The following is a 17,906-nucleotide window of genomic DNA, read 5'->3' as shown; positions in this document are numbered from 1 at the left end:
AGTTGTGTGCATATGTATTTGTCCTCCTTAGAGTTCTTTCCTGGCTGCTTGTAGAGAACTTACTGTCCCCGAAGTGCTGTGCAGACAGGGACAAGTATTGCAGACTGATGCTAAATGGATCTGATGCTGTATGGTGGGTGGGGGGGTTCCAACTTGAGCTGGAACCTCTTGGTCTTTTTAAGGTAGACTTCATGCAAGGAAGTGTGATATGGGGTGAGGAAGATCAAAATATGACCAGTTGTTTGATTTTTCTTTTTATGGGGGTGGTGAAAGTATCAAATCAATGCTATGTAAGGCTAATGTCAGACCATAGTGAATTCTGTGAGCAAGGGTTTGATCTCACAACATTGTCATCTTATTTCCAGGGGCAGAATTAAGTGTCACTCTTCTTCAAATAGTTGGGTGTAGGGTTGGTTTCTGGATTTGCTCCTGAAAGCCTGGAGGAGTATTGGATAGTACACAGTCTAGTAGCTCTTGGTTAGAAATGAAGCAGAAAGCTTTTTGGGAAAGTAGAGGGGGACTCCAGATTGTGTGGTTCAATTATAATTCAATTACTGATGTTTTGGGAAAAACATGATTGCAAAAAGAATTCTGGATTTAAAAAAACTTTAGAGTTCACTTATTTCTAAAGTAGTGTAGTTCGTTCACTAGAGCTAGTATGACTATCCAATTACCAATTCCAGTCACATCTTTTCAGTATTTTTTAATGGGTTTTTAGTTTTTTGTTCATTACTTCCTTTCTTTTTTCTTCTAAAGGTCCACCTAAAAAAATCTACTGTTGCCTTTGATTTCTGCCCCATCTACATACATATCTCATGGAGCAGATGGAGACAGCTTGTTGAGATTAGACACAGTTTCACATACCCAGAGTGGTACTTAAAAGAAGTAAGGAGAAAACTCCCAAACAAATTATCTCAGTGGTGACTCCAGGTGTCTTGAGTCTGAAAGTAAATTTCCTGTGCTGCAGACTGAGAATAGAAGTGTACTCAAATGACTGAATTCAGGAAATTAATTAAGAAAATGGTCACTTGAATATTGGCTTTCTTCAAAATTCTGTTCCAGAAATACTTTCTTCTGGCTGCACTCTAAATTACAACTTGTGTTTTTTCAATCCCGTTGCATGTATTTTGGCTTTGGTGTGAATTGGGTGCTCATGAAAAGTGTAACTGGCTTGGATGAAAGCTTGACATGTGTAGGAAGATGCCTGAAAAATCATGGCTAATGAAGTAGTCCTAAGGCTGATCTCAGATCAGTCTCTGGACCAAAACAATGAGATAGACAAAAGAAACAAATTGTCCTGAGTAAGAAGCTTTCCTTGTTTTTGTTTGTTAATTCTGTAACATACTCAAAAGTGTGAATGGATGACCTAAATGTTACTACGTCTCTGAGGGAAGGAATAAAACAATCTTAAATGTTAAGTCCTATGTTCAAGGAGTTGACTTTGGGTTTGTAAAGGACTTCAAAACAGCAATAGTTAAAGGAGGTTAACATACTTACGCTGTTGTATGCTATGGTGCACACTGATTTCCTTCCAATCTACTTTTTGAAACCCAAAAAGGCCAGTGAACTGCCAAGGTGCTTGTCTGTCCATGTGGGGAGGGTGCATCACCAGTACCATCTTTCGTAGTATTTGTGAGGCTCATAAGTAGGAAAAAAACAAACAATCAAGTTGATTTGGCAGAAACTTGTGTTTTAGTGGGTAGCTCGTGTGGGGAGAAGAAAAGTGGTGAAAAACTGAAATGTTAAAAGGTACAAAAGAAAAGTTGTCAACAGTTTTAATAATATTTTCTCCTTTTTTTTCCCCCTTTTGCAGATCTTCAAGTGCTGACCTTCTTGGTCTATTAAGTTATTATAAACTTTTGCTGCTCTGCGAACATATAAAGATGTCTCGCAGCCCTGACGCTAAAGAAGACCCTGTGGAATGCCCTCTTTGCATGGAGCCCCTGGAAATTGATGACATCAATTTCTTCCCTTGCACCTGTGGCTACCAAATCTGTCGTTTCTGTTGGCATCGTATTCGCACTGATGAGAATGGACTTTGTCCTGCTTGCAGAAAGGTAAATCCCTGGAACAGCGGCTTGTCTTGCATATTTCACAAGGCTCTTGCTTTGTGTTGGTACCAAAGACATCCTTTTCCTTGAGGGAAACAATCATCTAGTCATGGCCTAGGGCAAGGGTGAGGTGTTGGATCTTTCAGATTCTGTCTGCACATGTATTGAAGCTGTTATGAAGCAGCTGGTCTTGGTTTAATAAATTCAGAATCGGATTGATTGGGGAAGCTGTGGATCAGAACCAAGGCATGCTGATGCTGAGAGAACTGCCAAAAATTAAAATCCTTTGAGTTGGCATGCTCATGCATTAAAAAAATCTTTTTAGGAAAAACAGTTAGGATTCCAGCATCAGGGTTTGCTGGGAGCTAATATTCAGCTACACTGACAGAGCTGACTGAGAGGCAGTTTATAAAGCACCTGCTTGTTTTGTTTGTGGCACTGGAGGTTTTAATCCATATTTTAGTGGATACTAAATGTATACAACCTTAGGAAATATACCCAATGGTGTTAAACCTTGAAGCATTTCAGAAATCTAGACTGTCTGTTTGTCTAGTATTCTGATCTTTTTGCCAAATGCTTGAAGGTAGTACTTGATATCTCCCTGTGTCGTGATGTCTGGCTGATTTGACTGGCCACAGCTGAAAACCTCATCTTCACTAAGTTGCCTGTTACTTCCTTTGAATTATTTTATTTCTCCTTCTAGTCTTTTGCTTAAACTCATTATTTAATTACCTTCAGTGTTTAATAAAATTCTTTTTCAGTATTTTCCCATCTTTAATGACTTCCCTTGACTATAACTTTCTTGCCTGGCCTTTCTCTTCCTGTAGTTGCAACTACTTATGTTTTCTTGTTCTCCTACTATTTAATTTTGATCCTCTCCCTTGTTTATGCCTCTCGTCTTCCTGTGTCATGTTACAGCTTTCTTTCCAGACCCCAAGTAATCTTACTTGGTCTCACTATCTTTATTCACTGCCACAGTATTTTATAAGCATTTCCAGTCATACTTTCTTTGGGCTTTGGCTACACTAGAGCTGTTTCTGTTCACCTGTGTTTGGATGCCTCTGCAAGCCTGAAGGCTCTTCCACAGCAACGTGTTTGTTTAGAAATTCAGCAAATTTGCTGCAATATTTGAGCTCCATGTTCTACAAGGAAGATCCATCTGTCATCAGCCAAATTATTCTCCACTTGGGATACCTGCTGTAGATGACACATGCTGTATAGAAATTTTCTTTACTATGGGAAGTAGTTAGTACTCTTCTGATGCATCATGAGATTTCTGGGATTTCCTTGTCTCTAAGTTGCTTCATTTTCCTGGATTTGTTACACTACTTTTTACTGGTTTATTTGAAGTTTGTGAAATATATTTGAAGAATCACAGAAGCAGTGTGCTATTCACTGTCTTTGGGTATCTGAATTCTTTGAAATATGCTGAACTCCTCAATGTGGAATACTCTGCCCTATGACTGGATGTGCAAACATTTTGCCTAATTGGATACAGTTTGCTCAGAAAAACTGTTTCATGAGGAAACCTCAAATAAGTGCTACAATTGGAATGAAATATACTGACCATTCCTGGAGAGAAAGGAAACCTCTTCTTTCATAAGGGATTATGTTGATACTTTCTTCATCCATGGACTGTAAGATACTCTTGAGCGGATTTGGAGCCGTATGGCTGGATTGTAAGAGGTTGGCATAAAGAGGGCTGACTGAGGAGGACTTTCCTTCCGTGGCATAGACAGAGATGTTGTGATGCAGAGACCGCACCAGGATCTTGGGAATAAATCATCTTGAACTGCAGAGTTGCAGCATTAAATAAGTGAAGTAGCCATCACTTGAAGTGTGCTGGACAGAAGAAACCAGGTATGTGTATTTGTGTTCAGTGTGTCTAAGTAGTCCCCATAGTCAGGCTTCTGGGGAAAGAGCTGAGCATTTTTCTGTTTGTTACTACTGCGGTGTACATTGATTGTGGCCACTTTAAAGCTGAAGCACAGAACATGGCAAAGCAGCAAAATTTTAGCAAGAAAGTTTATAGTAGGCACAATGGTTTCAACAGGTATGCCATATTTTTAATGAGTATCCCAGTGCAGGATACTTATTGTGAAGTGGACTGTGGATAAATGTATATTAAAACAAGGATGAATGTGTTACTTACAATTACGTAATAGAAATCTGCCATTTGTGCCAATGTTATTGAATGCAGTATGACTTACCCAGTAACTTGAGCACTAATCCATGGAGAGGAGCAGTTCAGGGGTTTTGCTTGAAGCGTTTGGGGGAGATTTTGGAGAAGTCTGCAATAAAGTAGCTGGCTAAATTCTATAGTGGCACTTATGCCATTAGATCTTAACCATGCATTGCATATATACCTGCACTATCTTCCTAAGCTTCTTTAATTCACTTCCAACTGAAAAGAGGTTAGCTTGTGGTTTCCTCTACCCCTGAGACAGTACTTCTACATGTTTGAACTGTTATATAGCTTAACATCTGCACATGCAAAATATGTTCATGTGGTTGCAGTCTGCTTTAATTTTCCTCCTGTGAATAGTAGTAGTACACAAACATATGCTTTAGTAAGGTGCTAGTGTGAATTGAACTTAAATGCTGATTGGAGACTGGTACTTCATAGTCTTAATATATTAAAAACTTTTGAAATTTTGTTTTAATCTTCTGAAATAGACTTGGAAAATAGTCTATTTCTAGAGAAATAGAAATTGTTTCTATTTAATTTATTAACTGCAAAAATATCTACTTTTAAAAAATTGAACTGTCTTGCTTTGGGTTCCTGATGGCCTTCCAAATTGTAGATGTAGCCAGTTGTAAAATAGTAATCCAGGCTTCCTGTTTTTTCCTGTCAATTGATTTCTTAACTGTGAGTGAAGTAGCTGCTCACTAGGCAAATTAGCATGAAAATATGCTGTCTTCAGAAGAGATTTCTGTAGCTGAAAGCTGGTTTACAGGTCAGCAGACTTGCCAGTTGATTGTAAAGCCAATGATTTTGATCTCTGCAGTGATATTTCTATTTTCCTTTTTGTAAAATTCAGCAGTCTAAGTCCTATTTGTCATGTGAATACTACATACCATCTCAATTGCTTAATTAGAATATGCCACTCTCAGCTCTTTCTGCACTTTTTAAATCCAGCAACAGAAAAGCATAGCTTGTTCATGGTACTTAATTGCTTTGCTCTTCCACCAAATAATATAACTTGATACGCAATTGTTCCTGTGGTGTGGCTTTGGCTTTTTCTCCAGTTCCTTGGATGAGCAACCTTTATTTCTCCTAGCACCTTGTGTTAGAGATGGAGAGAAATAGTATAGTGCTAGATGTATGATGAAGAAATTAACATGCTTTAAGTATGGTTTTGTCCATGTTTCTCCTGCTACTTCTGCATAAAAGGAACACTTAGTCTTAATGCAGTCTTCAAATAACAGTGTTTCCTCCTATGCTTTTAATCCCACAACTGTGTAGTTTGGTGCAACAATTGATATTTTGAAATAGATAGGAAATTGGGGGTTTTTTTTAATGTAAGTATAGTGGTGTATGCTGTGCATAAACCTTACTGACTTCTTTGTTTTTCTTGTTTCAGGACCTACTCGATAGCAAGACAACAAGTGGGAAATGTTGGTGCATCCATTGTGTGGAAGGAATGTGACCCATCTGGGAATTACAAAAGCAAAGCCGTAATAAACTATGATAAATCACAGCTCAGCTTTCAACTATTGGGAAATGGGGAACAGTCTGAAAGAAAACAAACCTTAAATAACAAGACAAAATTAGTCAGGAAGACTGAGAATTCATCAAGGGCCATCTCTGATTAGAGAAACAAAGACTTCAAAAGAGAAATTCAAACCTTTGCTCAAGTTCTTGAAGGGACTACTTCGCACTTAGTGTAAAGAAAATTTGGTCATATTCCATGCTGGCACACTTGTTTGGAGAACTTCAGTGTTTTTTTCTGAAAAGCTCTGGTATAGCTTAAATGAAAGGTGTCAGCTAAACTTAATGAATGATGTTGGTATCTCCTAATGTCTTGCATCTGAAATTATATCAATGCTGATAATGCTTGAGGTAGCTACTTTTTTTGGATCTTAAATCCTTTTATCAACCAAGGCATTAGAGATACTATTTTTAAAATAATGTACTTGCTTAACATACTAAGATGTGAGCATGTCAGTAGCATTTCCACTTCAGTTATTGCAAGACTTAAAAGCTTCTGATACGTATAGTCCTCTGTCTGCTTCTGATTTGTAGGGTTAGACAGAGGAAACAACATACCAAATGGTGCTGTGAGGTGCACCAGCTGTCAATCCACCTTGCTTGGCTTTCAGAGACTTGTTCCAGCAGTCTTCAGTGCATGCACCTGTTTGTAGTTGAAACATCATCCAAGTTCATGAATTTCAGCACTGTGGGAAGCAATGACTCTGAAGATGAAATAATTTCTTATCTGTAGACTGATTTTTGTCCTTTATTCGAAAGGAAAATGATTATTAATATTATTTTTTAGAATTAGTTTCTGAAATGTTGATGCTGTGCTTATTTGCCTTCTGTCCTCTTTAAATGTGCAATATCTCCTAATTTGTTATGCCATGCACAATACATAGATAGGAAAATCATCTGCCCCTCAGTTGTGTTTGAGTTATTCTTGGGATTCAGGAGATGTGTGCAGATTCATTTACAGGTCCTGCAAGTCAAGATAACAAAGTAGTTCTATTCCTTGGGAGCATTATAAGCATGTCACGTAAGTGATATACATGCAAAACATGTATTTCATGCAACTCTACAAAATCTAGTGAGAACTTTGGAAGATTCTGTTGCTCAAACAAGTGTGATTATCTGTGGTGGCAGACCAATTACTGCTCCTACTTAATGACTGAAATTCCTATTCAGCTAGCCTCAAGCTTTCTGCTGAGGTGGAGACATTTCTCTTCCCCTGATTCTGAAGCTACTGCCTAGCTGTGATCCTACTAGGAGTTTTTACGCTTTCCTGTAGAAATACAAACTACTCTTTGGACATATAAATGTTCTGCTCAGAGTTAGACTTGAGCTACCCAGGATATTTCCTGATTCATGTTCAGGGCCTCCTGCAGCAAATAGCTGTACAGAGAAGAAATATCCTGTCTGACTTGCTAGTTACTTGAGAATATGCCCTGAATGTGGCTATACTTGGCAAGAAAGAAGCTGATGAATTTTGGCGCTGTTTGCCGTAGTTTCCTTGGGCCTTCAGGAGCCTTACTGAAAACAGATACTGCATTTCTTGCACAGTGCCAGAGAGCAGCACTCCTGCAAGTTTTGCCTTGCATAGTATGGGATGTGGAGTAGGAATTAATCTTTGAAAGAATGGATTGAGACTGTGATAGGACATCACTTGTTGTAGGGCAAGCCGTATTTTTGAAACTATATCTGTGATCCTGGTGCACTTTTCTTCCCATTCCTACCTGAACTCAACAATTACTGAGCTAACTCACTCTTTGCCCTGAGTAGTCCTTCTTTCCTTCTTTTATATTGTTGACTAATACCGATTTTGAGAAGCTCATTAAGTATGAAACTATTCTGCATCTCAGAAATCCTCATATGTAGATGTGTTAAAACACAAGATAATAATTGGCTACAGCAAATCTCAGATGACCTTGCTAGTTGATCAGTGGTGTTCATCCAGTACATTATGAAATCTATATAGCATATTCACTATTAACTCTGAGTAACATATCTTTTTGAGAAATGTTATGGTTTTGACTGTCCTTCAAGGATAACTTGAGTCCTTATTGTGTTTTCATGTTAAGGACACCTCTGCCTACTGCTAAAGTATGTTACACATTTAAATTCCTTTGTGATACTAGAACATGTTCCAGAGGACTTGATGTTTGACTGTGAGATGCCATCTGCTCGAGTCAACTGTAGCATATTTTCAGAAGATACCGCACATGTAGCATGATGTTGAACTTTAAACTGAAAAATGGATCTGGATTTGTTTGGGGATGTACTCAGAAGACTATGGGGTCTGAGCACTTGGTGGCTCTTTGAGTAACATCATGCAACTAGGAGGAAGATATGGTTTTGCTCTAAACATATTCATCTGCAGTAGATTTTTCTCAGTTTATTTAGTATGATAACTAGTTTTGTACTCTTGTACGTTAACACAGGACAGTCAGGAAAAAGTTCATTTTTGTTGGACTTGCACACTGAAACCTTTGGTTATGGTAGTACAAGCAAAGACCTTAGTTCAACATACTGGTGAGCTTGAGCTTAGCTTCTTTGTCTTAAGTCATTGTCTTAATTCACATCTCCTGTACTCTTCTCATTTTTTATTTCCTGGTGTTTAGAAAATATTTTTGTTTGAGATCTACTTCTTTTTTGTGCTTAGCATTGCTTTCTGTGTACAGTGTGAAACCTGACTTTTTAGTCTGAAAAAACTGGGACAGATAAGGAATGTGGAACTGCTTTGAGGAGTAATCTGGGGCAGATGACAGTGTACTATAGTCTGCAAGACACAGCCAAAATAGTGCCTTTATAGCACGAATAGAGCAGTCTTTCTAGGTAACTCTGAGGATACTTGTACTTCTCTTGTATACTTTTGAGATTAAAATACTATGTTATATATGTGTTTGAGGAGTTAGCTGTAGGAGGGAGCAACCAAATTTCGAACTGCTACATAAGCATGGCAAGAATACTGTTAAATCAGCATGTATTAATTGTGTTGAAATCAGTCTCTTCACTAGAAATTAGCCATGTAAAGTTTGAGTAGTATAATGGTGTTACTGTCTTGAACTTAGTAGACCATTGTAACTACATTTGTATTTTGATTTCTTATCTTAGTCTTGAGTACATTTAAGTACCCAAATCTGTATCAGACAATAAATATAAAGTACAAGCTTTCATCCTGCTTCCACTAAGCTCTTGTTAGTGAAATTATAACAGTATGTATTGGCTATCATGTTGCAGTTGCTTGTAGTGTTACCAAATTGACTAGACAGTTGGGTTAGAATGTAGTTCTTGCCCAAATCAATATCATGCCTATAAATAGAAGAATTCCTGTAAATATGCAAGATATTTACCTTTCCCAAAGGACTGAATATGCTGCTATAATGTGGGTAGCCATAATTTTAAGATCAGTGTAATAAAGAAATTTTTGTATTAAAATATGGTGATTAATGGTTTTAGAAGGTGTTATTTCTTATACAAGTTGGTTTTAATGCTGTTTGTTATGTTTAGCCATATCCAGAAGATCCAGCAGTGTACAAACCACTCTCCCAGGAAGAGCTGCAGAGGATAAAAAATGAAAAGAAACAGAAACAAAATGAGAGGAAACAGAAGATATCAGAGAATCGCAAACATTTGGCCAGTGTACGGGTTGTACAGAAGAACCTTGTCTTCGTGGTAGGGCTATCTCAGCGCCTAGCAGATCCAGAGGTGAGCAGTTCACACTTGCAGATCTTGCTCTTAACTTGCTGCCATGAAACATTAGAATACCCTTGTGTCTTCCTGAAGGGCACAAAATGAAGCAGTAGTGGGAAGGTTTGCTGCCATGAGTGAGGCCTCCTCTTCTTCAGAGAATTTAGCTTCTTCCTCCATAATAATCTCAATAAATGTTTGTCTCAGTTTTAGGGGGTACAGGTTCTCTGCAATTTTTTTATTTGGCATGAGGGAAGTTGTTATTTTTTTAATAATGGAAGTTTAGTTTTTAAGCTAAAAATTAGCATAAGGAGTTTTCAGGTATTCATTTTCCTAGGTTGGATCTGTACAGCTATGTCATGAATCACCAGTTCTAAAATGGGAGTTTGGTTGGATTACAAAGAACTGATGTACAGTATTGCACAAACCTGTAGAGACAGAAGAAAAAAGCCAACACTTGGAAGTATATACTAGGAAGAGCCATAAGGATTATGTCCTTAAGAAGTTGTGGGGGAAAAGTTAATAAGAGGAAGACCCCCCAAAAAGTTGGCTTACTGCTCTGCATCATCAAAAATAAGGTTTTCATTTGAGAACCAATTATGTTTAAAAGGCTTTATTTACTTCAATCATCAGTCATTGCTGCAGGTGGCCAGTGGAGTAAGTGCTAATGCATAAAAGTATCCTGAATTACATATGGAGGAAATGTACTGCAGGATAAGATAGATATCTTCAAAATTACAGTGCCAGATTAAATTCACCTTGTCAAACGAAATTATCTGGAGAAGTCCTCATACAGAAGTGGCTGTTTCTGAGGTCTCAGAGTAGGGTCTGTATTTTGGTAGGCTGGTAAAGAACAAATGTAAAAAGCTGCTTTTAGTGAAGGAGAAAAAAAGGAAGGATAAGAAGGGAAGAGGAAAAAATCAAGCTAAAACTGGTGTATAACACTTGAGTATGTACTAAAATACAGCAGCAAGTATTTGCAAGCAGCTGTCAGCACTGGCTTGGGGCTATTTATCATTGAAAAATGCAATATGAATTTATTATTGAAATTTAGTTTCTTTGACCAGATGGAGGATTTGTAATTAAGAGAAATTGTAGTAAATACAGTTTGAGTCCTTTTTTCTTTTTAAACCTCTGATTTTACACTGAATACTTGAAGTTACTAGGAATGGGTTTATCTGAGGGATGGGAATGTGCTCTGCTAGGTGTGTTGGTGGCAGTATTCTCAATGACATACCAGAAAATAACGTGTACTTATTGAATATTGCACAAAGTGACTTGATCTTCAAGAACCCTAGCCTGAGAGAGATGAGCTAAAAATATAAATACAATATATTCAAGTTTTCTACTTAAGCAGGCAAAAAGCTCCTTCATAAATTGAGATTATTTGGTGGGAGTTTGGCTGCTATGTGCTGTTTCTGGAAATACGTCTAGGGATCGTAATGGATCATAATGATCATAATAAATACAGACAGATCCTCTTGTCGTGCTCTTAGGAGAATTGTGAAGGCTATGCTGTCATATTGTACCAGGAATATAATCTGCAATATACTTGGGTAAAAGGGAAGTTTCTTTAGGACTGTCAGTCTCTTCTGGAATGATGCCTGGAGAGTGGGTGTAGTATGTTTCAAGAGGGTGTAGACCAAGTGAAGAGCAGTCAGAAGAGACCAATGAATGACTGGTTGTCTTTACAATGTACTGTGTAGTTCTTTGGGGTGTTCCAAGTGTGATGCTGTTAGTTCTTGAAGGTATGGATGCTCGCTTGGGAAGGGAGAAGGGGTGGTTTAGTTCTTGGATCAGTACAAGTCTTCCTTTATAAACTCTAAGGTTATTATCTAGATCAGAAATGCACTTACTTTGTCTAGCTTCAGTCTGAGTAGTCAGTACTTTTCCACCTTCTTTCATCACAGAAATGGAAAAAAAAAAGGCTTTTGGTATAAATGTGTCAAATATGTTGGCAATTTCATTGGCACACAGGTAAGGGTTATTCAGCAGAGTTGCTTAATATGTTCGCGATGTTCTTGCTTTGCACAGGATCCTTAAATGATGTGTTAGTACTTACTGATTCCAGGAAGGGCAAGATGACAATTTTTTTTCCTTTACAAATGTTATAGTCACTCATTCATTTCAACATTATGTTGATTGTGATAAATTTTTTCTTGTCCCTGAAAATGTTCCTTTATTGTCTTCCTTTACTTAGTCTGGTCTTTGGAAGACTTGAGATTATTTTGAGCTAATGGTTTACTGCCTTTTTCTTTGGAGTGTGGGGCATGGCAGTCAGGATTCAGCATTTTGTATCTAGTAATTAATATAGCTGAATGCAAGTTTAAGGTGTATGGTTATTTGGAAATGAGAATGAATGTGATTTTTATTTTTTTAAATCAAATTATAAAACAGATATATACAGGAACATTTTATGCTAAATGGGATATATTTTGCCACGGTGGGATTTGGGTAATCAAAAATTACCCAGAAAGATTTTTTTTTTTTTAAATACAACATGAAATGTGGGATATTTGTCATTAAAGTTCTGCAGTGACGACATGCTTTGTATTGCAAGCAACTATGTTTTTATGTGGGAAAACAAATCTAAATCTTTGGGCTCTTTTAGGAGAGACCTTGTTTTTATTAGATAAAGGTTTTAGCTGCACAGTTTCTCAGAAGAATAAGTACACCTCTGTGTGAACACTTGAACTTTCTTTTCTTGTAGGTTTTGAAACGACCAGAATATTTTGGGAAGTTTGGTAAAATACATAAAGTTGTCATTAATAACAGCACATCATATGCAGGCTCACAGGTAAGTCAGAGGTCTTTGTAATTTTTTTATTTTAATTCCTTTAGAAAATACATGTGTGCAGTGTGAATCTAGGGCTCCCTGTTTCTGATTAAGCAGTAGGTAAGGAAAAAAAGGCCTTGCAAGAATCAAATTACTATTAAATTACTGAGGCATTTTCCTACCAGACTCTCAAAGTTGGATGCAAAATGCAACGTAGAAAGATTGAAAATTGGGAGGCAGGATGAGAAACTTTAAAGAAGCAGCAATATGGCGCTTAGTCGTTAATCTGTGTTTTGGTGATAAAATGCCTTTTAAACATTTTTAGAACATTCATGCAACATACTGATACATTCCCTCTTTTCTTCGTTCTTTATACATCACATATGAGTTTTTATGGCTTCTACCTTTTTTTAAGTCAGTTTCTTGTTTAAAACATCAAGCCCTGAATCTACCAGTTTATGAAGTGGGCAGCTTAAAAGGTGACTTAATGATCAGATCTGTCTGGGGAAAGAAAAACAAGTAAATAGTGTATGTTTTCTTCCTAGGGTCCGAGTGCCAGCGCGTATGTAACCTACATCCGGTCAGAAGATGCCCTCAGAGCCATACAGTGCGTCAATAATGTGGTGGTAGACGGCAGAACACTTAAGGTGGTAATAATTTTATGTTGTTGCGTATATGTTCTAGAACCCTAATATCAGGGATTAGTATATAATTCTGTTTGTATGGGTATGCTTGTATTGCTGAACAAGAATGTCGAGTCCATTGGCTTTTGACTTTTCTTCCTGGTATTAATCTCAAAATGGAAATTCAGTGAGCATCAAGCAGGCAGTGTTTTGGTGGGTTAGCAGATAACTTCTTAAAACAAAGTTTGAGACAAAGATATGTACCTCCTCTCCGAGCTTACGGTGGCTTTTTTTGTTGTATAGTATAATAGTACAGTGTGAAAACCCACTGTTTGCTTTCACAGAACTATTCATTTCTTGACCCTGCTACTTGCCTCCTTATGATTATGCAAATATTTACTGAGACTCTTACTTCAGCATTTATATAAATCGGATGAAAACAAAAATGCATCCTAATTATCTAATCATCAAGAATGTATAGATTTCTTACAAATAGACTTTTTATTCTATCTGCATCAAAAATGCATTATGATGGAATTTCAAATCTTGAGGCAATTTTTTTTAAAATAACTTTTTTTGTATTATATGGCCAAAGACATTCTTAACCTCCAGTACTTAATTTTTTTTTCCTTTCAGGCATCATTAGGTACAACAAAATACTGCAGTTATTTTCTAAAAAATATGCAGTGTCCAAAACCAGACTGCATGTATCTACATGAACTAGGTGATGAAGCAGCCAGTTTCACAAAAGAAGAAATGCAAGTAAGTGTAGTGAATGGGAAACACATGAAATGTGACATGTATGTCTTAATGTCTGTGATTTAGTCTAATATATGTAATGTGTTTGCTGAATGTTATAGCACGGATGAATTTTGAAATCTAAAAGGTGATTAACCAGTTGGGTATTGCAAAGAACAGTTAGTTCCATTTTTTCCATTGCATGCTGTTTTTAAAGTTTGAGAAGGCTGGTGAGTATTCATGAGACAAAAAGATGAAGACAAACTCTTTGTCAAGAATTCAAATAACATGAGCTAACTATCCCTTTTTTCATACTAAAGTAAGGTAGTGTAATTTTAGGTCTCTGTGAACAAAGTTAGTGCAGATCTCGGTTTTACTGTAAAATTGGTGTGTGTGGACAGTTATGATGAATTGACTCTTGTGCTGTGACTGACCAGGCTGTCTGAATCCCGATAACCCTTCTAGCCTGTGCAGCATTTAGAAACCATTTGTAAATAAAATATTGAGGGTCACTCTAGTAGCACATAAAAAATGATGTGGGGATATTTTTACTATCTCAACATCAAAATGCCTATTGTCTAGGGTAGGGAACCGAGTAAATGGATAGCTTTACTGTCTCAAATGCATTGCATTCTGAGGTCTTGTGGTCTGCCTCTATCCTTCTACATGAGGTACGGTAAAGCTTTTAAATTCAAGTATGCCAGCCTTGCATCCATGCTGTAGTTTTTGCATGTGGTCTGTCCATGAAGCGGTGGCTCCCCACCCTTAGTGCCAGCACAAATGATGTTCTAGTAGAATTTTTTGATGTGTTAGGCTGATGTAAGTCAGAGAATAAAGAAGAATGTCCATATCTATTAAATACTTTCCACAAATTATTTCTGAGGATTTCAGCAGATAATTGCAATAGAAGGAGAAATTCAAGGACAAGTTGCAAACCAGACCACCTTCCCTGTATTTTTCCCACTACCTAGATCTGTTACATATGCATGTTTGAGGGTATGTTCCTGCCCAGTTTTTAAAAACTTTTTAGTTTTTTATAGACCTGTCAGCCATGAATTTATTTAATCCATTTTGAACCTGTTGATACTGCCAACCCTTTAGTCTTTTGTGCCAGCAAGCCCCAGAAATTCACTAGCTGTTTTGTAAAGTGCTTTCTTTTGCCAGTGTTAAACTGCTAACTAGTTAAGTTTTGTCAAGTGTCCCTTAATCTTGGCTTTGTAGTGCTTGATGAAAGCAAAACCCCTTACTCATCTTACTCATTGCCTTTGTGATGTGGCAAAACTTGATCTAGTCTCTCTCAGCTTTCTTTCCAAATCATAGTTTCTGGTCTTTTAAACTTCTTTTTAATGTACCTTTGTCAGGATTTAATTTTCATATGAGTTTCTTCAGAAGTCTTGAGTGAATTTTACGTCTTGGTGACTTACATGGTGACTTTCTTCCCTGTTCCTTGTTATATTGCTTAAACTTTTTTTGAATTTCATATTGTTTTCCCAAAAGTAATTGGAAATTACACACCTGTTAAGTACATTGTCCTTTTGATGTGCCAGCTTTTCTGCATTTGGGTTAGTGTCAGTGAATTTTGGTTAGTGTCAGTGAATTTCCAGGTCCATTTAATGAGATTAAATGTTCATTGTTGCAGACTTTGTATTTTAAAAAAAAAAATTGTCAAAGGATGAATTTGTATTCTCGGTTAAATAATTAATAGCTCTAATTATTGTGACAAGCTAAAAGTATTTGATATAACTCCAGGAAGTCTTAGAAAGTGAAGCTGGGAATTTTAGGTGGGTTGGAGATGCCAAGTTTGGCCTCTGGGTTGTCTGTTAATAAAACACAATTACTGCAAGCTCCTATATAGGATTTTAAACTTGTTTCTTTCTTGCATTTATGTGGCAAGTAAATGAACTTAAGACTGACACCTGATGTACCTCGCCATGATATTCATTCTTTAGTCACTGAGCAAGTTGAGAGATCCAGAGAGGTTTCTTACTCAACTGCTTAACGTTTGCAAATCGTTAATTGTGCAAATCTGTGCATCAGCCTAATTGCTAAAGTCATAGTTGAATGGTGAAAAGTGTTTCCAGGATGCAGAATATCTCAAGGTTTGCATTTAGGTGAGCCATATTGTAGAACCACACTTTTTCCTACAGTAGGTAGCAGTTTGGATATAGACACTGACAAAGTGGGTAAGAGGATGCATACACCAGATGTTTCAATCCTTCTTGGGAGGTGTATAAGTTGACTACATAAGGACGTGTTCAGAATCAAACAGTAACGGAGAACTGGAGAATTAAGTAGCAGAAGAATGGGGGTATTGATAGGGTTTGACCTGGAGTATTCCAGTGCGACACACAGTTGTCCTTTTACAGGTACCCATAAGGGAATGTAGTTTATCAACAGTACTATTTTTTTGTATTTTGCCTATTTATACTTAATTATTTTTAAAAAAGGTTATATTTTTCTCTTAGGTTGTAAAATTTTTCTGGGAGTATGTCCACATTGCCTGTGCACTAATTCCATTCTTGTTCCAACAAAATACTAAGGAATTAATGTAAAAAAAAGTTAAATTTTATATGTCCAAGTAGTGTGAGAACTTCTAAATCAATACTGGAGATGTGATAGATAATAACTTTGGTGTTTCAGACTTAAGATTCAGAAGACCTGACCATAAATCTTGGCATGTATTTTCTTTGGTAGAGGACATGTTCTAGTATCCGGAAACTGTAAAAAGAAGCTATTGACAACTTCACTGTTTTATTTTGTATCTTGATTCAACTCATAACAATACTTAACTTGCAAGTCGTAATTCTTAGGTTGGAGTGTCATAACAATATACAAAAACTATGAATGCTCATCTTAAATTTCAGATGTTACTTTAAATGTTGGGGGTAGGAGTAGATCTTGCTGGTTTTGTTTTATATATTAAGCCACAGAATGTTATCTGCAACGTAGACTGTAAAATACTGTCTTCCTTCACTTGCCAGATTCTAGTACTCTTTAGTTGGATTGGACCTCCACAATTTCTGAAAGCAAGAAATTGTTCTCAGTTGATTCAACTAGCTGAAAGAATATTTCAATTTTTCAGTTATTAAAAATAATGATTTATCAGTCATTGCTTAGAATATACTGCTAGTCATGTCATACACCTCAGCGTTTTATTAAGCCAATATAAAATTACCTCCATTTTGGAAGAAGTTCTTGTTTAAAAGGAACTTGTTCCTTTCCGTCTTCTGAAAAAGTTAGTGTGTTTGAAATACAAAATGCCAGGACTGCCTTGGAGATGTCACTGTTTTGATTTCTATGATATATTTGTGAAGCTCTTGATTAGAACTGAGGAGCAAGTTCTAATAAGGATGTAGGTGCTTTTCTGCTTTAGAAGTCTCAATAAATTAGAAATAGGTAGGTACATCCAAGTGATTTCTAGGCAAGTCTTAGAGCTGTTGAGATCACATCTGTGCTGAGAGTGAGAAGCAGTGTTTTGAGTTTGGCAGGAGTGATGTGATAAGTTGTAAAGGCTAACGCTTTGGGACATATTATATATATATATATATATATATATATGGGCATATTATATATATAAAAATGTATATAACTATAAATATATATATTAAATCAGTATTCATTCATTGAGAGTTTCTCTTTACTTAGGCGGGTAAGCACCAGGAATATGAACAGAAACTACTGCAAGAATTATACAAACTAAACCCCAACTTTCTCCAATTATCTACGGGTACAGTTGACAAGAACAAGAACAAAGTGACAGCACTGCAGAGGTATGATGCGTAAGTACTAATGCTGAACTGCCTGGTCATTCTTTCTGGTTATTCCAAAGAAAACGTTTATTCCTGTCTGATTCCCCAAATTGCCTACTGTTTTTAGTACCTATTATATGATAAAATCTGATAGGTTTTCTTTGTGGAGAGACGTATTGTTTGGGAGTGATATTCTCCAATTTAGTGTTTCCTCTGAAGCCTCTCCACATTCCTCCCCTGTACCAGGCAGGAGAGGAGAATTGGAGGCACAGAAAGTAAGGATCAGAACAATTTACTGGAAACAACGAGATAAGAAAACAAACAGTAAAAGCAACAATACAAATGACAGAGGGTACAAGAAGGAGTCAAATGATTCACAAGTGATTGGTCACCCCACGGAAGCCCCCAGCCGTACTGGCCATGTCGTCTGCTAGACTGTGCTGACCCATGAGAGAGCCCTTCCCCAGTCCCCAGAAAATGACTTAAGGTGGTATAGAATCGATGCCTTCTTGTCCTAGCCATGCCCCTTCCTGGCTACTGCATAAATTAACCCTGTCCTGGCCAGAACCAGGACACATGCACTGC

At 37.0% G+C, this 17,906-nt stretch overlaps 1 protein-coding gene across 7 annotated transcripts in view; it reads left to right on the top strand.

Moving 5' to 3' along the window:
* Positions 1-17,906, top strand: part of CNOT4 (CCR4-NOT transcription complex subunit 4) — a 77,064-nt gene that overhangs the window by 32,156 nt on the left and 27,002 nt on the right. For 4 of the 7 annotated variants that reach the window (XM_083860533.1, XM_083860530.1, XM_083860531.1 and 1 more), the window contains exons 1-6: positions 1,718-2,057; positions 9,256-9,453; positions 12,146-12,232; positions 12,757-12,858; positions 13,471-13,596; positions 17,218-17,342. In XM_083860533.1, coding sequence (XP_083716659.1) covers positions 1,740-2,057; positions 9,256-9,453; positions 12,146-12,232; positions 12,757-12,858; positions 13,471-13,596; positions 17,218-17,342 — 956 coding nt within the window. In that variant the 5' untranslated portion in view covers positions 1,718-1,739. Of the gene's footprint in view, positions 1-1,717; positions 2,058-9,255; positions 9,454-12,145; positions 12,233-12,756; positions 12,859-13,470; positions 13,597-17,217; positions 17,352-17,906 lie in introns of those variants that run through there. The other 3 variants (XM_083860532.1, XM_083860529.1, XM_083860528.1) reach the window with 2 other exon arrangements.

This window comes from Zosterops lateralis (genome assembly GCF_965231275.1).
Source record: "Zosterops lateralis genome assembly, chromosome: 4".
Classification (NCBI taxonomy): Eukaryota; Metazoa; Chordata; class Aves; order Passeriformes; family Zosteropidae; genus Zosterops; species Zosterops lateralis.
Note: the sequence above shows the minus strand (reverse complement) of the source record. Positions and strands in the feature narration are given on the sequence as shown.